This window comes from Chlorocebus sabaeus, chromosome 2 (assembly GCF_047675955.1).
Source record: "Chlorocebus sabaeus isolate Y175 chromosome 2, mChlSab1.0.hap1, whole genome shotgun sequence".
Taxonomy (NCBI): Eukaryota; Metazoa; Chordata; class Mammalia; order Primates; family Cercopithecidae; genus Chlorocebus; species Chlorocebus sabaeus.
Window position 1 is genome coordinate 76,786,555 of NC_132905.1, and position 27,801 is coordinate 76,814,355.

General features: G+C 39.8%; 2 protein-coding genes across 8 annotated transcripts in view; one reads left to right on the plus strand and one right to left on the minus strand.

Moving 5' to 3' along the window:
• Positions 1-12,553, minus strand: part of GABPA (GA binding protein transcription factor subunit alpha) — a 37,284-nt gene extending 24,731 nt beyond the window's left edge. The window contains exons 1-4 of one of the 5 annotated variants that reach the window (XM_073010133.1): positions 11,946-12,045; positions 6,215-6,339; positions 5,815-5,917; positions 2,125-2,269 (exon numbers count right to left, since the gene is read on the minus strand). In XM_073010133.1, the coding sequence (XP_072866234.1) occupies positions 2,125-2,269; positions 5,815-5,891 (222 nt within the window). In that variant the 5' untranslated portion in view covers positions 5,892-5,917; positions 6,215-6,339; positions 11,946-12,045. The other 4 variants (XM_007966187.3, XM_007966176.3, XM_073010143.1 and 1 more) reach the window with 4 other exon arrangements.
• Positions 11,928-23,232, plus strand: ATP5PF (ATP synthase peripheral stalk subunit F6). Of its 3 annotated transcripts, none has more exons than XM_007966160.3 (4): positions 11,928-12,037; positions 17,950-18,126; positions 22,378-22,502; positions 23,055-23,232. In XM_007966160.3, exons 2-4 carry the CDS (start codon positions 17,963-17,965, stop codon positions 23,090-23,092), a joined length of 327 nt encoding a protein of 108 aa, XP_007964351.1. In that variant the 5' UTR covers positions 11,928-12,037; positions 17,950-17,962; the 3' UTR covers positions 23,093-23,232. The 3 variants fall into 3 exon arrangements, with proteins under 3 accessions (XP_007964351.1, XP_007964341.1, XP_007964332.1); XM_007966150.3 differs by lacking the exon at positions 11,928-12,037 and adding an exon at positions 12,411-12,534; XM_007966141.2 differs by lacking the exon at positions 11,928-12,037 and adding an exon at positions 12,566-12,670.
• Positions 23,233-27,801: the final 4,569 nt, after the last annotated feature.

Below are 27,801 nucleotides of genomic sequence, written 5' to 3' on the forward strand. Positions count from 1 at the left end.
CCCTTTATTTTACATATGAGCAAACCAGGCAAAGTCCAGTGACACTGAGTTATATTCATTATAAACCTTTAAAAAAGTTTTTTGTTTTTTTGCCTTAAACAAGAGAGTTCTGGAGCCACAGAGGTCTGGGTTCAAATTCCAGTATACCCCTTTGTAGCCACACACTGGGCACATTATTTAACCTCTTTAAATCTGTTTCTACATCTGCAGAATGTGACTACTAATATGCTGATTTCAAAGACTGATGTGAAGACTACATGAGAGAATTAGAGTGTTTTGGAAGTATTTTTTTCACTCAACGTACCTTGCCCACATAGCTCAAGTTCACCAGTTTTTAATAGCTACCTCAGATTCTATTCTATGGAACTAACATATCAAATCTCATTTTTGGAACATTTGAGGTGTTTTCAGTTTTTGCAAAGCCATGAACATCTTCATGCATATACCTTTACCCACCCAGGTGAGCATTTCTGTAGGAATAATTTGCTGAAGTGGAACCGTTAGCTATTTCACATTTAACATTAACAGATATTAAATGGGAGGTAGTCTTCCAAAACGACTAAGTTAATTCATCCTGTCATTAAGAGAAAAAACTTTAAATCCTAAAATTGTAACATTACTAGACCTTCCCACATTCCCTAGTTTTAGAGCACTCTATCATCCCTACCCACCATCAATTACTAGATTTATATTGAAATGAAAAGATTAAAGTATGGTTAAAAGGCAAATAAAATGCACAAATTTTGTTAAAACATTTCAACTTACTGTACAACAGTATTTTATTAAAAATAGTAGCAGCATATGATGATTTGAATTTTTAAAAAACTAACACAAAAGTTCTGTAATATAAGGAATACCTATATCACAAGGCAGGCAGGGTAAAGAGTAAAGAACGATCCAAAAGATGACACAATATACATTAATCTAAGTTAATAATAAATATATAAATAATATATATTTATTATTAATATATAATACTTGTATTATATATTTATATATAATATATACTACTTATATTATATATTTATATATAATATATAAAATTATATAATTAATATATAATATAAAATTTTATATGTAAAAAATATAAAAATATTTATATATATAAAAATTTATATACATATAATATATAAATAAATACATAAATAAAAATAGTATAAAACTCAGCCAGGTGCGCTGGCTCACACCTATAATCCCAGCACTTTGGGAGGCCAAGGCGGACTATTACTTTGAGGTCAGGAGTTCGAGACTAGCCTGGCCAACATGGCAAAACCCCCTGTCTACTAAAAATACAAAAATTAGCCAGGTGTGGAGGCATTGGCCTATAGTCCCAGCTACTCAGGAGGCGGAGGCAGGAGAATGGTATGAACCTGGGAGGTGGAGGTTGCAGTGACCTGAAATCGCACCAGTGCACTAAAGCCTGGGTGACAGAATGAGGCTCCATTTCAAAAAAAAGAAAAAAGAAAAAGTAAAAAACTGTAGTATGTATTTAATCATATGTTTAAGAAAGGTCATGGAAAACTGTATGGGCAATTCTATTTAAGCTGCTACTTTTATACATAAAAGTACTACCTATCTTGAAAACATACTGCAAAATATGACTCGGAATATGATTCAGACATAACATATTAGAATACTACCATAAGTAAATCCTTTTACAATAAATTCCAGGACCTATCAGTTACCATTTAAATTCTTATCCAAAACCTACTGTCAGAGAAAATAAAGGTAAAAGGGAAATGTGGAAATCATTTAGTTAAATGATACATTTGAGAAGTTAGAAGCTGGCAAGAAATACACTTCAGTTTCAAAAGTCAATGTGCTCCCTACTATTACTACTTATATCTAAGCTTTGATTCTTATTTATTTAAACTTCTCATTTTATATTTGTGAAAAGTAAAAAACAAATGTTTCATTTGTTTTAGTACTAAATTTTTAAAATATAATTTTAAATGGAGAAAATTTTGCTTGAAAACCTTATTTCTAAACACTTAAATTTTATAGTAATACCAATCAAATCATCTTACAGAGATAAAGTCTATAGCTATAAAGAAAAGGCTAACAAAAAAATATTCCTATGCAGACTAAAATGTTGCAATACAAATTTACAAAAATAAAAATTACCTGGATATCTTGCAGGCAAATTTCATGAGCATCCAAAGAACACTGTAGTCTTGGTTCTAGCAGTTTCTTTAAATTGCCTATTGGTTCATTGATGTCTATGGCCTGGCTTACACATTCAGCTGGCGCGTAGGTTTGTTCTACAATGCTAAATGTTAAAGATGTAAGTGCTAACAGTTACATTTTTTAGCCTGGATTTCAAAGTAACAATATGCTAAAAACATAATCCCAAACTAAAACACATTTCTGGTCTTTGAAAAGTCATTTCTACATAGATACTGTGGTAGGCTCATCCCCAACTAGTATTGCCAAAATGAACACTGAATTTCATAGAGAAATGCTAGCTTGAAATTTAAAGCATCCCTGTAAATATGCCTGATTATGTATGTACATACATATGTGTGTATGTGTACACATATAAATATTGCACATACATTATGTTTGCATTTGCATTATATTTTCAAGTTATTTTGAAGAATTTTAGACCCAGAAAGGAAGACACATTGTCTCCTCAAAATCTGTATGCCATCTCTACTAGTCAATTTCCCTTCCCCACATAAATAAAAATATAAGGATATAAAAATAGAATAAGTTAAATAAAAGACTTTCCCTTTAATTTAATATGAACACAACTGGTTGTAATCAGGACAGCTCCATGTTCAAAAAAGTTTATATTCTTCCTAAAAACTGTCTTAGTGCTCTTTCATATGATTTCACACTTTGAATTCAAAAGGGTTAAAATCTTTGGTAAGTAATCCTACATATCTCTTACAAATCCTTATATAGGGCCAAATAGAAGACAAACACTAAGTAATATTTGCTGAATTGGTGAATGTGGAATTCAATTAAGTATTCCAACATGTTTAATTTAAACATGATTTAAATCTCATTTGTGATTGTCAAAAACAGTATGCATTAAAAATCTGTTGAGTTTTCACATAAATTATAAGTAAACTGAGATATATACATGATAGTCAATGAATGTATATAACTTAAAATTTTTTCTAAAACATTTATTTATATTTTAATTTTAGAGACAGTCTCCCTATGTTCACACCAGGCCAGCCTCAAACTCCTGAGCTCAAGTGATCTTCCTGCCTCAGCCACCCAAGTCGCTGGGGCTACAAGGTGTGTGCCATTGCACCTGACTTAAAACATTTAAAATTTATAAAATAGACCCCTCATGATTAAAAACAAGCTTATTTAAAAATACTAGTATGCTATTGTTATTTTTTAAGGTTAAAAAAAAAAAATCTTAAGTAAGCCTTTTTACCAAAGTCTTCAGCTATAGCCACGGTAGGTTGCTGTTTTTTTTTTTTTTTTTTTTTTTTTTTGAGATGGAGTCTTGCTCTGTCGCCAGGCTGGGGTGCAGTGGCGCAATCTCAGCTCACTACAACCTCCACCTCCTGGATTCAAGCAATTCTCCTGCCTCAGCCTCCCGAGTAGCTGGGACTATAAGCGTGTGCCACCATGCTCAGCTAATTTTTGTATTTTTAGTAGAGATGGGGTTTCATCATGTTAGCCAGGATGGTCTCGATCTCTTGACCTTGTGATCCACCTGCCTTGGCGTCCCAAAGTGCTGGGATTACAAGTATGAGCCAGGCCAGCTTTTTCTTTTTTTGTAACAATTATTCTTAAAATTCAGATGTCACTTTAAAACAAATTTTTAAAGAACTATTTTATATTAGCTGAACATTAAACATTTTTTAAAAGTTTTTATTACTATCATTAAAACCTTGATATCATTAAAGACTTCATACAAACATCTAAAGTACCAATTTCTCTTAAAAAAAAAAAGTAGATGATCTCATAAAACTGGACCTAAATTCCTGTACAGCAAAAATCTACATTAGGTAAATGACAATCACTGCCTCCTTCACATAGGTCATACATATTAATTACCGATCTGTCGCCTAACCTAGACTACCCACAAAAGGTCGGATAGTACATACTTCAGACTTTGTGGACCATCTGTGTGCATGCATGTATAAACATAAATATATGCATGCTAGGCTCAAAGAGGGCACCTAACGATTCTTAAATGCATGCCGTTTCAAAGTTCCGTCCCACACTGTACCAGGGTTGGACCGTGTGACCAGAAGACTAAGATAAAGTGATATGTCACTTCTTAGGTTACTTAAAGACACTGGGGCTTTCCACCTTGCCATTCTATGTCTCTCAGACCATTTGCTTTAAGGGAAGCCAGCTGCCATCCCATGAGCAGCCCTAGAGAGAGTCATGTGATGAGGAACTGCGGCATCCTGCTAAGAGTCTCAAGCATGACTTTGGATGCAGACACCCTAGCCCTAGTCCAGTCTTTAGCAGACTGCAGCCCGGGCTGACAGCTTCATTGCAAACTCATGAAACACCCCCGAGGCAGATCCACCCAGGTAAGTTGCTCCCAGGTTCCTCCGAGAAACAATGTGCAATAAAAAATGTTGGGCTTTTTTTTTTTTTTTTTTTTGAGACAGCATCTTGTCCTGTCACTAAAGCTGGAATGTGGTGGCACAATCATGGCTCACTGCAGCCTTAAACTCCTGGGCTCAAGCAATCCTCCCACCTCAGCCTCCAGAGTAGCTGGGACTTAGGCACATGTCACCAGGCCAGGCTAATTTTTTTTTTGTATGTTTTATAGAGATAGGGTTTTGCCATGCTGCCCAGGCTGGTCTTGAACTCCTGGGCTCAAGTGATCTGTCCACCTCAGCCTCCCAAAGCGTTGGGATTATAGGCATGAGCCACTGCATCTGGCCGAATGTTGGGCATTCTTAGTTTCTGAATTTTGGGGTAATTTGTTACACAAATATCTATACACGAAATTCCACAGAAGCATGCATTCCCTCTTTCTTATGCTGGAAAAACTGGGATAAACAAGTTGAAAAGCTCTATTAAAAATTTAAGGTTTTAAATCTCAACTGTACTCTCAACACTCGGTATCCTCCTTAACCTTAATTATCTTGTCCAGTTGCACTGCAGAGATTTCTAAACCTGTTACTCCACGGAGATTCTCTATTACTTTTCAATTCCTTTTACTGTCAGTTTATTATCTCACCTCCTACTCCACAGAGTAAAATAGGGACCACTAACTACTACTTTCCTCAATCTTCTTGTTGACGCCCAAATGTCTGTTTCTACTCATGTTCTCTCCTTGGATTCTGAACTCACTACTACTGTCCTCCTTTAAAATAAGTATGATTCCATTATTATTCCAAGAATTAACGCTTTTCACTACACTTTATGCTTAGTACTGGTCACATAATTACTCATATACCTGTATGTCTCCTCAAATACAATGTGGCCTTTATAAGGGCAGATTAGTATCTTATTTATTCACATATTCTTGTCAATTAGTTGTTTACAACAGTTACTGATAAATATCTGTTAAATTAGTTCAGGTTGAATTAAACTATTTCTGAAATTAAAGCAACCAGTGCTGAGGAAAAGAGTAAAGAATTAAATGTCCCAAAGGAGAAAACTATTGAAATCAATTGCTTTTGATTTCGTCCACCCTTTTACCATCATTAGTTTAAAACTGTCTTTCCGTCTCAGCTACAAGCACACTAAGTCAGAGGAAATAAAACAATACATTATCCCCTAAAATGCTGAGAACAGTTTTTAAAAAAAGACTTGTTTCCTGGTTTTAATTAGGTATATTGGTATTTTGGAAAAAAAATGATAAAATTCAGAAACACCTACCTTTCTTCTGTGCACTCTGGTTTCTCTGTTCCATCAATCTCAATTTCTATCAGCTCCTCTGCTTCTCTTTTAGTCATGGCTGAAGTATTTCAAAAGATCGGTCCTGCAAGAGTGACTTTTTAAGATACTTTAAAATTATCTACATAAACAGAAACGACACACAAGAAGTAGAGACCCAATTCAAATAAAAGGCAAAGGGCAAGCAGAAGAGGGGGAAGTAGTCTTTACTTATAGAAGAAAATCAGCTGGGCGTGGTGGCTCATGTCTCTAACCCCAGCACTTTGGGAGGCCAAGGCAGGCAGATTGCTTGAGCCCAGGAGTTTGAAATCAGCCTGGGTAACTTGGCGAAATCCTGTCTCTACTAAAAATACAAAAATTAGCAGGGCGTGGTGGCACGCACCTGTAGTCCCAGCTGTTAATACTTGGGAGGCTGAGATGGGAGGATCACCTGAGCCCAGGAGGCTGCGGCTGCAGTGAGCCATGATCGCACCACTGCACTCCAGCATGGGCGATCAAAGTGAGACCCTGTTGGAAAAATAAAATAAAGAAAATCCACAAATAACATTTACAAATTAATTTTTTTAAAAACTGGTGTTTATTAACCTGACATGACAACTTCATCAATCTACTGTATTTACTGGGATATTTTTGGGACCAATTGCGATCAGTAAGTTACCTCAAAATTAAGTTAAGGGTCTGTTAACTATATTAAAGCAACTCAGTATCAATAAAAGATTCAAACCTGAAGCTTAACATGGAGATGAACTATTAAGTTTATTCAGCTAAAAGTTGTACCTTAGTAGCATAATTTACTGCAAAGTATCACACTGATACAATGACAAGCAAATTAATCAGCTAGGATTTGATACAAATGATGTCTCTTATAAATGCAATATTATAAAACAGCAAAACAAAGTAATAAAGTATAGATATGCATATTATTTCCCTGATTACACACAGTAGAAAATTTTTAATGATTTTTTTCAGATGTGGTTTTATTTTAAACAAACCACTACTTCAGTTTTTAATTATCCCATGTAAAATTTTTATCTATTGCTTAAAACCACTGATACAAAAACATTAGAATTTTAAAAATGGTAAGTAATGCACAAATAGCTATATATACATAGCTATTTCTTTGTGGACATTTCTGAGGTGTTACTACTGTTAAATACCAGGTTCTGTTATTAACTACCCCCTTGTAGGTCAATAAATTTGTCTTTGGACTCCATATGTAATTTCAGTCCACAGCACCTTCTGAGAGGTTAAAGTGTATGGCACATCTAAAAAGAGGCGTACCTTTATAATGAATGCTCTACTAAATTTGGTATTCCGACATTTACAAAACAGTTGTGTTCCCACTTACAAGATTTGACGAAATGAAGAATTTAAATATTCATTTGTATTAATAACTATTACTCACTGAGCATCAGGCACTGCATTCAAATGTTTTGCATAGAGCAACCTTATTTTGAGCCCTATCTCATACAAACACCATTCAGAAGTGACGCTAAACCACCTGTGACTCCATGTCACAGTTTTGGTGTATCAACCTAAGCAGGTATCATTCCAGATGCGGATGAACCATGGTTGTTCAAATATAGGTTCTGTATTGCGTATATCAGTACCACAGCCAACACCACCCCTTACCTGGAGTACTGCAACAATTTCCTAAAGGAGGTCCCTGTGTTCACTCTTGTCCCCCCACAGTCAATTCTTAGCCAATAAAACAGCCAGAGTGTGATCGTTTTTAAAATGCAGCTAGGGCCAGATATGGTGCCTCATACCTGTAATCCCAACACTTTGGGAGATCGAGGAGAGAGGATGTTTGAACCCATGAGTTCAAGACCAGCCTGGGCAACATAAAAAGAACCTGTCTCTTATATTTTAAAATTAGCCAGGCATGGTGGTGTGCACCTGCAGTCCTAGCTATTCGGGAGGCTGAATTGGGAAGATCGTTTGAGACCAAGAGTTGAGGCTGCAGTCAATGATGATCGCGCCACTGCACTCCCTCCTGGGCAACAGCGAGACCCTGGCTCTTAAAATAAATAAATACAAGTAGAAGGTCCATAAAAGTAGAAGAGGAAATTGGAAGAGAGGGTCAGAGTGATTCAATGTGAAGACTGGCTGGTTAGCTGCGACTGGCTTTGAAGATGGAGGAAAGGAGCTATGAGCCAAGGAATGCAGGTAGCTCCTGAAAGCTAGACGAGGAACAGATTCTCCTTGGAAGGCTTTAGAAAAACAGGACTGGCAATACCTCATTTTAGCCCAGAGATCTACTTCATATTTGACTCCAAAACTGTAAGATAATAAACTGGTGGTATTTTTAAGCCACTAAATTTACATACTTTGTCACACTCACATTAAGAAACTGTCTCCCTTTCCACTTTCGAAAGGGCTATAACTCTCCTCAGTTCTCAGTATCTCCAACTATGGGGTAGCTGGTTTTTTGACAAATAGCTAGCATCCAAATCTAGACTGCCTGATACAAAATGATCTAATTTTTCCCACATAATTAACGTTGCTCTCAGGCTTGCCCTTAAAGGACAAACAATAAAAGGGTAAGGTTCTCCACTGGGATGGATGCATGCACATGGGGCAGACTGCGCAGGCTCCGTTCACACGCCTATCTAACAGACTGCACAGGTTCCAGCAGGCTTCTTTTAGGGATGATGAAAAAATGAAGACCCTCTGGTTTTCTTTTTTCTTGCTGATGCTGGCCTAATAAGCCTTCCCTTTCTCCAATAAAGCCTATTCCTCAACTGGTGCTATGCGTAAAATTGTGGAATTCATCCTGAGTGCTAAAGAAAACAGGTGGAAACCCAGTAGGGATCCACCTTGAAGGACAACATAAGCTTCACAGGGCAGGAATATGTGTTCACAGATACATACAAACTACTCTGAAGAGTGGTACTGTGTGGTACACACAGGTGTAGATATTCAGCAGGCACTCCACCAATATGTGTTGAATAAATAAGAACTATTTCACACCATATAAAATGAACTACAGATACCTTAAAGGGTTAAACATAAAAGGCAAAACTATGAAACAGAAGAAAATGGTGGGGACATTTTTGTGGTCTCAGGACAGAAAAGGATTTCTTAAATAAAATTCCAAGAACATAACCATAACGAGAAAAATCTGATTACATAAAAATCAAGATTTACGTTCCACAGACAGGCTACAGAATGGGAAGATATTTCCAATACCCAAAAGTGACAATGGAATAGACAATGGCCTGGAATTTGATAACCAAAAAAAGGGACAAATTAGAAAAGTAGCCAAAGCCTAGGAAAAGGATTTTCACATAAAGGGACACCAAAATAACTCATGATACAAAAAAATGCCCAAATTCAAATCATTCAAAAGTTCAATTTAAAACAAGAAATTACCACTTTATACTGCGTGTGTGTGTGTTGGGGCACGGGGGAGGCGGCAAATGTCAGAAAGTTAAATAACGAGAGCAGTTAGCAGGAACATAAGATTCCCCTGTCTCTGTAGCTGTGGTACACACAGGTGTAGATATTCTGCAGAAAAGTATATCAAGCATACTTACACCTGCAACCCAGCAATTTCATCCCTAACTAAGCATTCCAGAAAAATTCTCCAATTGGTTAAGGATTAAGGATTGACTGATAATGTTCAGGGCAGCTTTGCTGGTGACAGCTGGTGCCAATACAAGTGTCTATGTTAAGAAAGTATTAATCAAAGAAAACACGGAGAAAGCATACACTATGGAATTTTAGTACTGATTAAAAGGAAATAACGTCCACACAAAATAAATAAATTATAAAAAACTGTTGTTTACAGAAAACAGTGAGAATCAGGTTTGCAGCAGAATAGCACTTTAAAAAATCACTTATTTTCAGGGCTTATAAAGAGGTCCACTCCCATCTCCACAACCAATTTTTTAATGATTAGAAAACATAATTTTCTGGAAACTTTGGCAAAATAGAAAAAAAAGCATATGATGTAGCCAGAGGCTGAGAAGCGGCCCTAATGACTTGTCAACAGGGACACCTGGGGCTCCCCTAATATAAACAATAAAATAGGAAGTTGCTACAAAGAAATTTATCCTATGATCTTTCAAAAAATTTATAGACCAATCCCTCGAAAGTGCCAGAGTAAAAAACAAACAAAAACTCATGCCCTTTTGGAGGAGAAAAAAAAAAATACATATATCTATATATATGTATATATATATAACTCAGTTTCTTAAATGATCTTTCAAAAAATATTACTCAGTCTCTTAAATGATCTTTCTTTCTCTCCAGGTTCTCTATCTATGCTTAGTCTAGAGAAGCAAAACAGAGATTTGAGAAATAGTCCAAATCTTACATATCAGTTTTTGAGTGAGTCTTATCTCTTTTTCTGAAACCAATTCCCCAGGCTTCTACGTCAACACTTAGGAAAACTGAGAGAAAATTACTAGCAATTTCTCCATCTAAGGGCTGCCCCTGCCAGAACTGCACAGAACAATTTCGTATACTTTCACTGACACTCTGGTTCTGCTGGATTAAATCCAACCTAGGGTTCGGAATGTTTCACAAGATGGGATACAAACTAAACTTGAATTTAACGAAAAATTCTGGGAACAGCTAGTGTCTTTTAAAATACAGATAGATGTAACATTCCCTTTTGAAACTACAGATAAATTTGAGAATTGTCCTTCATTGGAGTGCGTTATTAATTACAGAACCTAGGACATTTTTTCCCAATATATTATAAATATAAGTGGAGTGTAGGAGTACCTGCGAGATTTACTGCACATTTTCTTAAGTTATTAAATAAATGCTTTTCAGTGTCTGAGGAAATTAAAAGACATTTTTATTTCAAAAATAAAGGTAGCAGTTAAGAAAAAGCAAAGCATGCACATCTATGTAATATAAAGACAGAAAGCACATACAGTGAAAGATTAACAGTTGGGACCCCCAGGTGAAGGATATATGGGTGTTCACTGTATGATTTTTTTCCCCAATTTTTCCATAGGTTTGGAGTTTTATATATAAAGAGTTGAGGGAAGGCTAAAGTCAACAGTTTTAACTTACTACTCGGTCTGATGACTTACTTCAACCTAACATCTAGCTCATGATTTAATTACTTCATTACCATACATGCCTCATGACAGATGCTCTTGTATACACAATTCAGGTAAAACTGACTTAAGACCACCCAGCGTCACTGTCTGTCTAAAAATAAAGCAGGTTGCAAAGCCTGGAGGGAACCCTGAGAGACAGGCTGGTCCCTCAAGCAATTGCTGAAGAGTTGAGCGGTTTCTTCTGAAGTTCAAGATAACACTACCTGAGAACGTTATCACCGCCTTGTTCTACAATTCGCTCAAGTGAATCCTGCTAAATCTTTGCTCCTCTCACGAGTCAGCCCTACTGCTATTAGTGGAAACTACTTATGAAGCAAACTTTATGTCTAGATTTCTAATCATCTTGCAGTGCAATATTAGGCACTGACCTCTCGGTCGCTAACCTGATCAAACTGGGGTCCCTAAATCCAAACATGCACACACAGCGTGTCTTCCAGCACACAAAAAAACTTTAAAAGTAGACAACCCATTGTTATCTCCTTGGTTTAATTCCTCGCTTAAAAACAAACACAAAAAAAGCCAAACCCAGATGACTACCATATACGCTAATAAATGATTTTCGTGTAACTGTGTTGTTCTATAAAGACACTGGATTTGAAGTGACTGAATCGCTGAGTCCCGCGATGAGACAGGGTCTGCCTTTTGCTCTTAAAATCTGGGGGCATCAGGACCACATCCCAGCTGAGCAGGCTGAGACTGAGGCGGAGTGTGGACCGGCGAGGAGCGGACGCGGAAGGGAGGGAGCGGCGACAGGCGACCCGTCCGGCGCGGGCCCCGGCGGCGCCAGGTCCCCCCAGGCTCCAGGCCGCTCGCCCCCCGCCCCTCCCCTTCGCTCCCCGCACAGCCTCTCCCGCCCCTCCCCACCCGACTCCCTCAAGTCTCCACGAACGGAAATGGGAGTCACAGCGCCGGGGACCAGCGGAAACAAAACACAGAGGCGGCCGCGGGGGGGCCGCTGTGGGGGAAAAGGCCCCGGAACGACGCCGGCCCGCGCGGGCCCGCGTTCCCCTCCTCCCCGGCGGCCGCACTCACCCACTCCGGAATCGGCCCTGTTGCCCCCGCCCGCACTCCAGAGCCGGCTGAGAACGGCAGCGGCGCGGGCTCCACGTGCAGCGTCTCTCCGGGTAAGACCTGCAGCTCCCGCGACTAGAAGTGTGAGGCCCCAGGGCCCTTCCCGCGGAATCGGCGCTGAGAAGCCCCAACCCCCCTCCCGCCTCCCAGGCACCTCCGGGTCCAGGACTACAACTCCCAGCAGGGTGCGCAAAACGAACGCCCAAGGCAACGGAGGCTCACGAGGCACAAGGAAGCACAACGCCCCAATCCGCTTTGTTTTACAGTCTCACTTTCTCTGCACCATTATACACCTCGATAACCCTAACGAACAGGACGCTGACTGGGAGGGGAGCTTGAACTAGGGGAAAGACCAGTCAAAGGGCGCATGCGTACAGAGCAAGGTTTCAAGGAGGGGGAAAAAGAACGGGTCAAATTAGGGGAAGAAAAGATGGCGGAGGCTTTGCCAGGGGACCCGGAAGCACTTACCCTCCACTTCCTCCTCCTGTTTGGCTTCTGTCTCACCTAGACCCGTCCGGTCGCAGACTGTCTCCGAGACGCTTCCTGTCCGGTGAGCGTCGACCGACTGAAACGGCGGCCCATAATGCATTGCGATGGCGGGTGGGCGTGTGGGGGCGGAGCCAGGGCCGGAAGTAGAGCGGTGGCGGTGGCGGCGGAGGCTTTGGCAGCTCGGGACTGAGTGCAAGGTGACTGGGAGGGTAGCTAGATCAGCGTGGCCTCTTGGGACTCCAGTTCTGGGTTTCTTCACGAGGCCTGGGCTGCCTCTCACCTTTACTCTACTAGGAGGAGAGAGCAGCTCTGTGTCCTGGATACCTTCACGGCCTGGCCCGGGGTCACAGCTGACCTCTACGTTTCTACACCTGGGAGTTTGCCTAGACCCAGAAATAAGATCGATACCCTCTCTGAGGGCTAATGGGGCGGCGCGGGGGGCAGGGAGGCCTGGGGGTCTCGGGCCCGCATCCTGGCTGGGGCAACCCAAGGTCAGGCCTAGCCGCCCCGGGCGCACGGGACCGTCTAAGCTACTTAGGCAGAACGGGCACCATAAGAGGGAAAAGAATAGTTACAATCTTGAAAGTTTGCATCCAACCTAAAAACGATGATGGTGCTAACACTTCGTTAGGCGACTTTATGGATTGTTCTTAGGAATATGCACTGACGAGGCAGCGAACCTACCAACCTTTGGCCGGTCAGTCATCACTATAAATAGGAGAACCATGCCCCCGGGGGCCCACGACGAGGCCTCTGCTCAGACTAGTGTTTTCTTACTGTGGCCTTCCCCAGTCTTTCTGATCATGTCAGACGCTATCATATTCTCTTGTGGCACCCGATGGTACTGGAATGGAGAATTTATGGCAGGTGGTATTTCACAGCTATTTGTGTAATGACTATCTTCTGCGTGTCAGTGGACAATACGCATTCACTGATCAGTGAAAAAAATGAAAAGGATTAAAGGAGAAGGAACAAGTTTTGATATGAGATTATGTGTTCGTTCTTTGGATGAGTTCGTAGAACTTATAAGGGAGACGAGAACTGTTGAATACTGTGTATCGATTTGGGGTTCAGGATGAATACTAAAATTAGAAATGCGATTAGGGAATCATAGGCACTTAGATAATTGAAACAATGAAAGTGAAGTTTACCCATGTTGTAGCAGGAATAACATCTATGCAGTCAGACTTAGAGCAAATTAACTGTGTGACTGTGTGCAGCTTCACCTTTCTTAGATATAGTTTTATCATATGTAAAGCAGGGATAAGAACACTTTCTTCTAACTCTTTTAAGAGTATTGCTGTAAGGGTACAAGGAGAGGATATATATGGAAGTACTTTACACAGTATATAGGGCCGAGCAAATGTTGGGTGAACTGATTGCTGAATGTTAAGCATGTCCTTAGTTTGCTAGAAGGGAAAGTAGGCATTGAGTTGCACAATTTTTTTTTTTTTTTACATATTTGTGTTAAGTTAGATTTTGCTGTGTAACTTTGACCAGATAATTCTAATCCTCAGTTTCTGTATGTTTAAACATAGGAATGCTAATAAGTGGCACATGACCTTATGAAAGGTCATTTGTTGTTTGCTTATAGCCTTTTCTCAAGTGTTTTTCCCTAATGGGGTATAAAAGTGATATGTTATGAATTCTTTAATTTCTTCAAATACTTTGCTTTCATTCTGTCAGGTGAAGCATATTTTGATTGTATTGATTGTAGGATTTTTTTTTTTTTTTTTTTTTTTTTGAGACAGAGTTTCGCTGCTGTTGCCCAGGCTGGAGTGCAATGGCACGATCTTGGCTCACCGCAACCTCTGCCTCCTGGGTTCAAGCAATTCTCCTGCCTCAGCCTCCCCAGTAGCTGGGATTACAGGCATGTGCCACCACTCCCAGCTAATTTTGTATTTTTAGTAGAGAAAATTTAGTAATTTAGTAGAGAAAATTTAGTAATTTTGTATTTTTAGTAGAGTTTCTCCATGTTGGTCAGGCTGATCTCGAACTCCCTACCTCAGGTGATCCACCCACCTTGGCCTCCCAAAATGCTGGGATTACAGCAAAGTGCTGGGATTACAGGCGTGAGCCATCGTGCCCGGCCTGATTGTTGGATTTCCTTCCTTTTTCTTCCCTTCCCTTTCCTCCCTGTCCCTCTCCCTCCCCTCCCCCTTCCCCTCCCCCTCCCCCTTCCTCCCCTCCCCCTCCCCCTCCCCCTCCTCCTCCTCCTCCTCCTCCTTCTTCTTCTTCTTCTTCTTCTTCTTCTTCTTCTTCTTGACAGGGTTTCACTCTGTAACCTAGGCTGGAATGCAGTGGTACAATCACAGCACACTGCAGCCTCTACCTACCAAGCTCAAGTGATCCTCCTGCCTCAGTCTTCCAAGTACCTGGGACTACAGGCACCCACCACCACACCTGGCTGGTTTTTTTTTTTTTTTTTAGAGATGAGGTCACACTATGTTGCCTAGGCTAGTCTTGAATTTCTGGGCTCAAGTGATCCTCCTGCCTTGGCCTCCCAAAGTGCTGGGATTACAGGCATCAGCCACTGCACCTGGCTCATTGTAGGATTTCTTTTGATAATTTTTACATGCCATTCCAGAGTTTGTCAACCCTGGCATTACTGACATTTTGACCAGATAATTCTTGTGGGTGAGAGGGCTGTTACTGTCGTTATAGAGTGTTTGGCAGCATTCCTGGCTTTGTACTCATTATAGGCCAGTAGCACTCAGCTTGGTGAGAACAACCAAAAATGTCTAAAGACATTGCCAGATGTCTCCATGGAGGGAAAATCTCACCTCTTCCCCCACCCCCAACCACATTTTGAGAACTATTGTGCTACTCTACAGTTTTCTAGCTAGTGCTTCTCAAACTCTCAGTGGTAAAGGGCCATTCTCACACCTGCTCTTGTGGACACTTTTGAATACAGTGAAAATGAATTACAAAAGAAATGAAATTTAAAAAACAAAACAATGAAGTCACTTAAAATACAACGTCTAATTTTTTAGAGACAGGTTCTCTCCATGTTTCCCAGTCTGGTGTTGAACTCCTAAGTTCAAGCAATCCTCCCTCCTCAGCCTCCCAAAGTTCTGGGATTACAGGCATGAGCCACCACACCCAGTTCATAAGCTCTAATTTTTTTATTTTTAAATTCAGCAAACAAATTACCTCTTGAGTCCTTATAAGTTTCTAAATGCTTATTTGTAATTTCTTTGTTTGTTTTGAGACAGGCTCTTGCTCTGTAGGCCAGGCTGGAGTGCAGTGGTGTGATCCTGGCTCACTGCAACCTCTACCTCCCGGGTTCAAGTGATTCTCCTGCCTCAGCCTCACCACGAGTAGCTAGGATGATAGGTGTGCCCATGCCTGGCTAATTTTTTTTTTTTTTGGTAGAGACAGGGTTTCACCATGTTGGCAAGGCTGGTTTTGAACTCCTGGCCTCAAGTGATTCTCCCATCTCAGCCTCCCAAAGTGCTGGGATTACAGGCATGAGCCACCTCGCCTGACCTCTAAATACTTATATCTAATTTCTGTATTACTTTAGACCAATAACATAGTTTGTATACGTCCACTAGTCCTGTTATGACTTAGTAGAAGTCCAGTGTCAACGTGATGATGACTGGTATTGTCATTAGGAAATTTGGGGAGGGCATGGAAGCATGTTAGCATATCAGGTTTTCACTTGAAGATTCAGAAATTTTACCAGCTAGGGCAATATGGCAAGACCTCGTCTCTACAAAAAAATAAAAGTAAACATTAGCCTGGTGTGATGGCACACAAGTGTGCTCCCATCTGCTTGGGAGGCTAAGGTGGAAGGATTGCATGAGTCCAGGAGGTCGAGGCTGTAATGAGCTGTGTTCAGCCTGGGCAACAGAGTGAGACCCTGTCTCAAAGAAAAAAAAAGATTCAGAAATTTTACCAGGCTGTGGTGCATTGTGAGCGTTTTGTCACCATTCCAATATGGGGTTTGGCAAGCCCTGTCAATTTATAGAGTCGGCCTTGATCTGAGAAAAATGTATTCTTCTAATTATTTATGGTCTCTTACTCCTTTTTTTTTTTAACCTTTTGAAATGGAGTCTTGCTCTGTCATCCAGGCTGGAGTGTAGTGGTGTGATCTGGGCTCCCTGCAACCTCCACCTCCTGAGTTCAAGCGATTCTCCTGCCTGAGCCTCCCAGGTAGCTGGGATTATGGGCATGCGCTAGCACGCCCGACTTATTTTTGTGTTTTTAGTGGAGACGGGGGTTTCACCATGTTGGGCAGGCTGGTCTCAAACCTCTGACCTCAAGTGATCCGCCTGCCTTGGCCTCCCAAAGTGCTGGGATTACACACACAAGCCACCACGCTTGGCCCTCTTTATTCCTTTTCTTCTAGAATTCCTGTTTGCACCTATTGGTTGTAATTTGGAATATTTTTTGCATTTGATCTTTAAATTGCTAAAGTAAATCTCAACAGGGATTGTCCTCTACTGAAATGTTTTAGTTAGAAAAATAATATATTTTAGCTTAAGGAAGTCTTGGGATTCGAAAGTCTTTAAGTCCTTATTTTTTATTTTGTTTTTGTTTTTGTTTTTGTTTTGATAACAGAGTTTTGCTCTCGTTGCCCAGGCTGGAGTGTAATGGCATGATCTCGGCCCACTGTAACCTCTGCTTCCCGGGTTCGAGCGATTCTCCTGCCTCAGCCTCCCGAGTAGCTGGGATTACAGGCGTGCCCCACCACGCCCAGCTAATTTTTGTATTTTTAGTAGAGACGAGGTTTCTCTATGTTGGTCAGACTGGTCTCGAACTCCCGACCTCAGGTGATCTGCCCACCTCGGCCTCCCAAAGTGCTGGGATTATAGGCATGAGCCACAGCACCTGGCCATAAGTCCTTATTTATAAAGTTCAGGCTTCCATCTCCTTCACCAATTTATTTCACTGATAAAATTGGACTGCCAGACCCTCCCCTGTGTCATGCACAGCTCATTTGGTCTGGCTGCTGTTTTTCTTTGCTGGTTCTTCTGGACTTTGATTTACTTGTTACAGTATTCTTAAACGGCTGGACTCCTGTTGTAACGGACAGAGCAGTTTCTCCCTCTGTGGGCCTGAGAAGTCCACACTTTCAGGTTATCATGCCTGGGATAACCTTGTACATCGGTTTGGGGACCATTGTGCTTTTTCTGTTAGGAGTGGACAGTGTTGCAACAGTCTACCTCTACTGTTTTCTCTGATCCAAGACTAAGTTCAAGGGAGAAGAAATACCTCACCTCATATTTTGTGCTCTAACCCTGATGAAGCTTCAGGCCTGAGTTTCTAACTATTCCTATATTCCAGGGACTTTTGGTTAAGAGCTAAAAATCTTGCAATGGGGAATGAGGAGGAGAAGGGAACTGTGGTCAGGTATAGACTGAGATCTGATATGATGTAATTCGGTAGCAATTAGTAGAATTTGAATCTCATGATATATTTTGAGGTGATTTCTAATAAGTATATTAACATTTCTGATGCTTGTTTTCAGTAACAGAATCAGCATGATTCTTCAGAGGCTCTTCAGGTTCTCCTCTGTCATTCGGTCAGCAGTCTCAGTCCATTCGCGGAGGAACGTTGGTGTTACAGCAGTGGCATTTAATAAGGAACTTGATCCTGTACAGAAACTCTTTGTGGACAAGATTAGAGAATACAAATCTAAGCGACAGTAAGTGAATAAATAACTACAGTGTAAATATAAATATTCAAAGTATGTAAGCTCCAAGGTGGTAATAAAAAATGACGTGGTATTTGAAAGTGTCAGACCTTCACTGAGCTCATCTCTGACACAGAGGTTCATTAGGTGCTCTCAAAAGAGAAGGTAAGGATCTTGATTTTCTTAAGTCATAAACTGTATCTTCTTCGTACTAGTTATAAGGGAAAATCCTATTAAATCCATTGCCATTTAAAATATATCCTTACTGTAATGTCATATATTATAAACCACATGGATTCATAGAAATACAGAGGGTCTTGGAAATCATTTAGCAGCTAAGTTTGAAAGAAGTAACTCCCTTAGACATTGATTAGCCTAAGATCATAAAACTAATTGGGGAAAAATGTATTATCAAAGTATATTTTAGCCCTCAATTTAGTGGCCTTTCTGTGACCTCGTAATTTGGGAGAAATGGATAAGCACAGCTCTTTTTTTTAAAACGCTGTTTCCATAGTTATAGATCTCTAAGAATATACATTAAAGGACAAAAGACTCTGAAATGACATAATGTAAGTCCAAGAAAAACAATTGTAGAACCCTAGTTTTGGAAATGAATGACCACCTTAGCCGTCATCAGGTCCAAAGCCCAAATCTTAGGAAGAGTGATGTGCATCAATTCATAGTTCCATTTTCTTTCATATAGTTGTCTACTGTGTGTAAAGCACTTGGCTGTTAACTGTGATGGGCCACAGGGCATTTTTACAATATTCTTAAAGTCTGACAGGAGTAGAAAGCTAGTAAGCAAATAAATACAATATAAGGTAAAATGAGTTAGGTGCTAAGATAGGGAAATGTTGAGTGCTTGGGGAGTTCATAGGAAAGAATACTCCTTTCCAGCTAGAGGCATTTTAGAGGCTTTTTGGAAGGCATTGTTTGGATATTCATCCCTCTTGAGAATCTCATGGACAACTGTGGATCATCTTCCCAGTTTAAAGAAACAAACATGAGGAATTTACTTACATGATTTTGCTTATAGCGTGAAATGGTTCCCAAACCCACAGGAGGCCTTCAGTAGACACTAAACCCGGGGGTTTACGCTAGTTTCTAAAGATCAGTGTATGAAGGTTGGACAGATAAATGAGGGTAGGAGGAGAGTATCTTTTAGGAGGAAAGAATGGTGTGAACTAAGGTATGAAAACTAGAAAGCACAAAATACATTTGGTGAATGGTATAATTCTGTTTCCCTGAAGTATAGGGTATATGAAGAGTATAAGGATGGTATAGGGTTAGAAAGAGGGATTATGGAAGGCCTTGATTATAGACTGAGCAAGTAAGATATGTGGTAGGCATTCATGAGAAATTAAAGCTTTTTGAACATGACTGTGGGGATGGAAGATTACTCTGAATTAGGAGGATAACTTTAACCAGGGTATTGGAAGGTTTGAAATGGGAAGAGAGCAAAGATAGACATGTTAGCAAAATGTAACCTAAACATGAGTTGATGAGAACCTTGACTTTATAGCAGTGGTAATGTAAAAGTGACAGAGTCAAGACATTGAAACACTGATGACTGGTTTTGGTGAGCTGCTGGAGAGGAAGAGGAGAGGGAACAATAAAAGAAAACTGACTTTTGAGGCGAGGTAACTAACAAAGAAGGGTGTTACTGTTGCCAAAACTGAGGAGAAATAGTGAAGGGATTAAAAATGTAGTAAGTTACTATGTGCTTTGACAACCCTATAGATGTTACCCCAATTTTATATATGAGAAAACCAAGGCTGACAGTTAGAATTTGCCAAAAATCATACTATGAAGTGACCAGATGTACAGGACTCGTCAGGGAATTTTTGAGTGTCTTCTGTCCAAATGTGGTGTTATGTCACAGTATTGATGCTGTTCGCGTCATTTCAACTGTCCTTAAAAGCCTATCTAGTAAGAAGTGAATTCTTAGGTGTACCCAAAATCTAAGGAGTCTTGTTTGTGGGTCATTGATTCGTTTGTGCAAACACACATGGAGAGTTCTGAGGATAGACCCTGGGCTGGCATCCAGCACTGCCACTAATGAGCTCTATGACCTCGGGCAGGTTTACCTTCTGTAGGACAGTTTTCTCTTACTAAAATGGGGATGATGATAGTACTTACCCATTTCATAGGATGTTATAAAAATTAAATGATTCGGTACATTAGCGTGCCTAGTATTTGCTAGTGAAATGAACAAGTGTCTTCTGAGTAACTGCTTTGTCCCAGTCACCATGTGAGAGCCTAGGGATATAGTAATAAACAAGCTAAGCAGCAAGACTTACATTCAGTTGAGGAGGTAGATGATTTCTGGCCTCTTTTTATCACAAGAGTGCATATTAAAGTTAAAATAGCCATCATCCATCAGTAACCAGTATTAGAGTATCTAGTTGAAGGATCTATTTAGAACCACACTGTCCATTTTGGTTGCCATTATCCATGAGACTATTCAAATTCTAATTACAATTAAATGTATATATAAGTTCAGTTTCTCATTTTCTCATTCATGTTAGCTCTATTTCTAGCGCTCAATAGCCAGATATGGCTAGTGGCTACCATATTGGACAGCACAGACAGAGAATATTTCTAACATCACAAAACGTTCTATTGGACAGTGCTAATCTGAAAGAAAATTGGATCTCTAACAAGAAACATTGTTAACAAGTTCTTAAATTGGAGCCACCTATGTATTTTTTTGTGCACGTTCTTTAACTTAAATAAGATTCTATACTTTGAGCATAGGCATGTGTAAAAATATTATTACCCTTGAAGGAATTTTCACGTGTACATTTTTTTTACATTTAGAATATTGTTCATTGCTAGGTAGGCAGTGATATTTATGACAAAAACAGAAGAATTTCTTCAAATAATTAATTAGACCTAATTGGCCCTGCTGCTGGTCCATGATGCTATATTTATTTTCCCAAACCGCACACATCTAATTTTGTCATTTTATTGCTTAGCAAATAAAATAAAATACAAACTCCCAGGCCTAACATTCCAGGCCTCCCAAGATCTGGGGTTTGCTGATTTTTCCATCTAGACTCCTTAGCATTCCCCACATATAGCCAATCCTTTACCACCTCTATGTCTTTGCTTTTTCCATCTTAGAAGGTCTCAAAATAAACCCTGGCCCCAAATGCCTGATGTTTCTCAAATGCCACCTTTTTAAAATAAAATTTTCCCTGATTAGCTTAGCAAAAGTGATCTCTTCCTCAACTTGAATAGCGTTTTTGTTAAACTATGACTTTGAAGCTCACCACATCACTCCTTTACAGCATAAATATTTATAAACATGTAATTTTTTTCTTCTAAATTGCAAAATCTCTGAGGGTAGGAAATAATTTGCTTCTTTAATAGGACCCCTATTGTAGAAACTTAAAAGTTACTAAGTTCTTTAAAAGCCATTTAGTGATGGCTGACTTAAAGCAAATGATAATAGTAGATAATAATTGAGTACTCACTGTGTGCCAGGCACTGTGCTTAGAGGTATGTGTGCATTTACACCCTTGCTTGGTAGGAACTTCATATTTAGATGTGGAAACTAAAATATAGAGGCTCTGTGCCTTGCTCAGGTTTACACAGTTGCTGCACAGTTGAACTTACACTCAAATGGAGCCGGTCTTTGACTCCAGAGCCCGTAGACTTAACGATACACCGTATTGAAACTTAGACCCTGAGAAATTCTGACTTCGTGTCTGTGATACTAAGAAACCTTGAATGTTAGAGATTTGTTTGAGGTTACCTCATTTACGTGAAACCTCATCATAATAAAATAGTTTGAATTGAAATTGAAGTGGAAATACTTCTTTTCTTTCTGGAGTTTTTTCTTCGACTACATGGATGCTTTCAAAAGGTCTATTGGCCAGGTGTGGTGCCTCACGCCTGTAATCCCAGCACTTTGGGAGGCCGAGGTGGGCGAATCACAAGGTCAAGAGATCAAGACCATCCTGGTCAACATGGTGAAACCCCCTGTCTACTAAAAATACAAAAATTAGCTGGGTGTGGTGGCATGTGCCTGTAATCCCCGCTACTCAGGAGGCTGAGGCAGGAGAATCACTTGAACCAGGGAGTCGGAGTTTGCAGAGAGCCAAGATCATGCCACTGCACTCCAGCCTAGCGACCGAGCGAGACTCCGTCTTAAAAAAGAAAAAAAAAAAAAAGATCTATTGAAATATGGTGAAGAGTAATTTTGTTTTAGTAAACTAGTACATAAAATTAATTTTTGTTTGCTCATTTACTTAACAGGACATCTGGAGGACCTGTTGATACTGGTCCAGAGTATCAGCAAGAGCTGGAGAAGGAGCTTTTTAAGCTCAAGCAAATGTTTGGTAACGCAGACATGAATACATTTCCCACCTTCAAATTTGAAGGTACATCTTGTAAATCACAGACTCATTCTTGTGGGGGATAAGTGAAGAATATTTACCCTTACTTGGATTTTTAGAGAATCGAATGACAGTGTTAACATGTGAATTTATTAGGACCATGATGTGTGCCTGAGAAGCTGCCGGCTAAATGTTTGCCATTAGAATAAGAGCAGTATAGGAAATCACATAACATAGCGATTAAATGGTGGGGATCTGAAATTGAACTGCCTGATCCTGAATCCTGACAATCACTTTCAGCTGGGTAATCTTGAGTAATTAACTGGTGCATGTTTCCTCATCTGACAGTTGGGGAGAATTATAGTATCTTCCGCATACGTAGTTAAATGACATAATATATGCAAAGTCAATTAATGGAATGCGTGGCTCATAGAAAGTGTTGCATAAATGTTCAGCTATATTTCTATGTAAATGTTTACAAACAGTAGATGTTTACTAAAAAAATCAGAAGTTTGATGAGTTAAATCTTGAGCATTTTACATAATCCGTTTTCTTGCAGTATAGCTAAGATTTACCCTTTTTTTCCCTTCTTCTTAGATCCCAAATTTGAAGTCATCGAAAAACCCCAGGCCTGAAGAAATAAAGTAAAATTAATCTGGTAATTTGTCATGGGTTAGCTGTACAACTAGTTAGATGTTTCAGAATAAATATGCATTTCATAACTGTCAAATGTTCTTTTAATTCTGAGTCCAAATAAATTATTTGGTGATGTTGAGTGTGTTCTTGATGAGTTAAGTTCTGTGTGTTAGGGATGTTTTTAGATCCTTTCTTTTGGTTATAATTAAGCAGATGAAGACCTTGGATAAATTGGGCACACCTTGCCCGTAACCCTGCTTGTCATGGAGGGATGTTACCCTTCCTTTAGAACATGAAGAAATGGTTTATAAATTCTTTGTCATAACTTTCTCAGAAATCTGAGTGTAATTTTTTTATGTGTCCTGGAACATCTATTGTGTTTTAACTTTGATCTCCTCAAATGTTAAATAATTTTCTCCTAGTAACCCAGGTCCCTCATCTTTGCTTGCAGGTCACAGTGTACGTTACAATTCTGTTCAGATTGATGAGGGAAAGGTAGGGATGAATGGGGTTCTATAAAGGAACTTACTTTAAAAGAGTAAACTATATGGTGTTGTTTTGTCCTAATAAGAAGAGGTCCAACAGATACATTCTAGATAAGTGTCATATCAGACATGGTCAAAATTTTAGTGACTGTAACTGGCTCTCAAGGAAGTTATTTAAAAAAAAAAAATTAATGGTCAAAATCAGGCTTATAAAAAAGTAAATTTTAAAGGAAAAACAGCCATGTCTTATTAGTATTTGACAATATATCTGATATGTGTTAAATATAGGTCTTTAATAGATCTTTAAGATTTTCTGTAAAAGTGTGAAGCCAACAGTGTTTTTTTTTTTTTTTTCGGAGATGGAGTCTTGCTATGTTGCCCAGGTTCAAGCAGTTCTCCTGCCTCAGCCTCTCGGGTAGCTGGGATTACAGGTGTGTGCCACCATGCCTGGCTAATTTTTGTATTTTTAGTAAAGACAGGGTTTCACTATGTTGGCCAGGCTGGTCTCAAACTCTTGACCTTAGGTGATCCACCTGCCTCGGCCTCCCAAAGTACTGCGATTACAGGCTCGAGTCACTGTGCCTGGGCCAAAGGGAATAGATTTTTATTATGGCATACTGTAGCTGAAGGTAAAACCTGCTAGGGAATACCTTTTTGAAAGATCTACAGGTATTTCCTAATTATGTGGATATGATTAATATGCTATGTAGAGAAGGAATTGGGGAAGGTAGTACAGTAGGAAGAAACAGCCCACTTTTCTTCAAATGTGGCTAAGCAGTGACAGAGCAGTTGAACTACTTTTACTTAAATAATTGCAGGCGTTGGAACAGAGAATCGGGTATTTAATTATGGCACTATCTAAAGGTAATCACAGAAGTCTAGTTGACCCAGGGTCTTCCTCTAACCTACCCTGAAACAGCTCTCCTCCACCCACCTGTGGCTGCAAAGCCGTCTTGTGTCAGCTGGAACTGCCAGTCAGTAGAGAATAAACTGACCTTTTCTGCATATGCTTCCTCTCCCTGTCTCTACCTCCTTCTTCATTCAGAGTTTAGCTGAATTTTACCTTTTATCAGCTAACACATACTTATCTCATTAACACATTTTTTACTTGTCTCACAACTGTAGAATTGCTTGAATATCCCAGTCTCTTTGTTCATTATTGAAACAGGGTTCTGTTTGACTGTAGGAAGCATCCTATTCTCTTGCCCTATATTACAGGGCTGTGCATTTACATTTAAATTTTGGTCAGGCAAGCACTCCCTGTTTTCAAGCTGAACGTCTTGTGGTGCTGTGAGTCAGGGATCTTAACCAAGGCTTCATCTTCCTCAGAGTCCCTTCCTCTTTTTGGCTAGACTGCTCCAACCCTGCAAATGCTGGCCTTTGTGCAGCACTTCAGCCTGCCAGGTCACTCCTTGTCCTGCACTTAACCATTCAGAACCCCTTTATGTGATTATGACAAACGATCTCAGGCTTGTGGTTATATAAAATGGCTATTTTCCGCCTTGCCTGGTGTTATGAACTGAATTGTGTTTCCCCAAAATTCATACTTGATTGAATTGAAGCCCAACTTCCACTACCTCATAATGTGACTATTTGGAGATAGGGACTTTAAGTTAAAATGAGACCTTTAGGGTAGGTCTTAATCCTATCTGACTGGTGTCCTTATACGAAGCGGAAATTTGAGTTGAGGAGAGGTAAGGAGAACTAGAAAGGGACATGTGTCTGTTACTTAGATAGCACTACCTTTAATTGTAACCCAAGAAGGCTTGGCAATTTTTACTTATTTAACATTCAGTGTAGGCTTCGTTTGTTTGTTTTTGGCTGTTACTGTTTCTCTGATTGTTGCTGCTCCTGGGGTAGTAGCAGCCTTCCAAATGCTAGCTGTCTAGTAAGGTGCATATGTGAGTTCTTGTGGGGGGGCCCTGTGGCCGAGGAGGTCTTCCCAGTCATACAGATTCCATTCTCTTAAATGGCAGATTCACTCCTACTCCCTTCCAGACTCCCCTTAGCTCCCACTGGAATGGTAAGTACACACTGTTTCCGATGTTTGCTCTGGTGAGACACTGGCAAGAAGGCTCAAGGCCAGCTACTTCCAATGGTGCCTACTGGACCCACGGGACACTCATGTCCTCGACCTAAGAAATCTTGGGAAAACAGGTGTTTCACCATCCTCCCCTACTTTGCTCACCTTTTTTTTTTTTTTTTTTTTTTTTTTTTTTTAAAGAGATGGGCTTTTGTTCTGTTGCCCAGGCAGTGGCTTGATCATAGCTCACTGCAGCCTTGAATTCCTGGGCTTAAGCAATCCCCCCAATTCAGCCTCCAGAGTAGCTGGCGCTATAGGCACACACTACGACGCCTGGCCCTCCCCCTCTTCTTGATATTTTTTTCCAGCTCTCTTTCCATCAGCTCAAATAGCTCCTGTTTCCTTGGCAGGTGCCTTCAGTTTTTGCAAGTGATTCTCTTAAACATTCTCTTTACTTCCCTTGGGGGTGACTTGGGGAATAGTACTCCTTATGACTTTGGCAAACTCATTCTTTGTCTCTTTCTGTCCCCTCATTCCTTCCCATCCCAAATCCATCCATATACACCTCAGCTTATAAGGACTGTGTGATGAGGTGAAGGGTAAAGAGTAGTGGTGGACTGGAGTAATTATTTCAGGGTAGCTGTCTCTTCATGAACAGTGAAGGGGTATTTATACCCAATGTATTTTTCATTTTCTTTTTTTGAAACAAAGTGTCACTCTTTTGCCCAGGCTAAAGTTGCAGTGGTGTGATCATAGCTCACTGCAGCCTCAACCTCCTGGGCTCAAGTGATCCTCCTGTCTCAGCCTCCCGAGTAGCTGGGACTACAGGCGCATGTCACCACACCCAGCTAGTTCTTCAGTTTTTTGAGACAGTCTCACTGTGTTGTCCATGCTGTTCTCAAACTTCTAGATTCAAATGATCCTCCCACGTCAGCCTTCCAAAGTGCTGGGATTACAGGTGTGAGCCACTGCGTCCAGCCTTCATTTTCCCTCGAAAGTGGGATACTTGTTTTTAGTCTTGGAGCAACAGAGAAAGTCCCAATTAACATCCTGTTACATGAATATAGCATCTTTATAAAGAGATGCTTATTCATTCTCTTTGGTATATGTTATCCTAAAATTTAGAAATAAAATGTTTCTTAACCTACAGTAATTTCAATTTATCAGTAGTTAAATTCTATAGTAAATATTTGGAAAGAAAGTTTGAGAATGAAAAATTAAGAAGTTGGCTGGGCGCAGTGGCTCACGCCTGTAATCCCAACACTTTGGGAGACTGAGGTAGGCAGATCACTGAGGTCAGGAGTTCAAGACCAGCCTGGCCAACATGGCAAAACCCTGTCTCTACTAAAAATACAAAAATTAGCCAGGCATGATGGCCAGTGCGAGTAATCCTGGCTACTCAGGAGGCTGAGGCATGAGAATCGCGTGAACCCAGGAGGCTGCAGTGAACCAAGATTGCACCACTGCACTCCAACCTGGGTGACAGAGCGAGACTCTATCTCAAAAAAAAAGCATAAGCAACTTTAGGACTCCAACTATAGCTCTTGGTAAATCTCTATTTTTATACCATCTTTAAGAAACTTTATAAATAGCACACTTGAAGTTGAAAATAAAGGGATCATGAGATGGAGCTTTGAAACAGCCTACTTTCAGTTTCAGAGAAGTTAAACAGGTCCTTTGTTGACACACACTCTTCACTTGTTTTGAGAGCATTTTCTTGGTAGAAAGTAAAAAGACATTTTACACTCTAGTTTGTCTTATTACATTTTTTCAAACCTGGTCAAGTAAAAACTTGGCATATATTGAAAAGTAAACAAATATTGAAAGTATCACAAATGAAAGCTTTTAGTTTACCTTGGATTTCTTAACCAGTTGTTAACGCTAAAAGTGTTCCAAAAAGAGAAAACAAAAGATGGAAAATTAAATTTTAAAATTTTAAAGCTGGAAAAATATTTGAAGAGCTTCTTAAGAACTGTGTGGAAATTCATGTCTAATTGCTAAAAGACTGGTATGAGAAAAATAGTTTCCATCCAACCTTCATTCATGGAACAATTTTGTAACTTCACATATTAGATAACTATTGTAATTACATATTTCAGAATATAATCATTTATTAATATTCTAACAATTTATGGGGAAATTTTATAATTAAATGCTAAATTTGCTCTTTGACAAGTGTTCCTTTGATTTTTAAAAATTC

What these genes read in the sequence shown, in the direction of transcription:
- ATP5PF (XM_007966160.3), top strand. Translation starts at nt 17,963, where the DNA reads ATGATTCTTCAGAGGCTCTTCAGGTTCTCCTCTGTCATTCGGTCAGCA. An exon ending in GAATACAAATCTAAGCGACA is followed by an intron (nt 18,127 to 22,377) that starts GTAAGTGAATAA and finishes TTTACTTAACAG; the next exon opens with GACATCTGGAGGACCTGTTG. An exon ending in TCCCACCTTCAAATTTGAAG is followed by an intron (nt 22,503 to 23,054) that starts GTACATCTTGTA and finishes CCTTCTTCTTAG; the next exon opens with ATCCCAAATTTGAAGTCATC.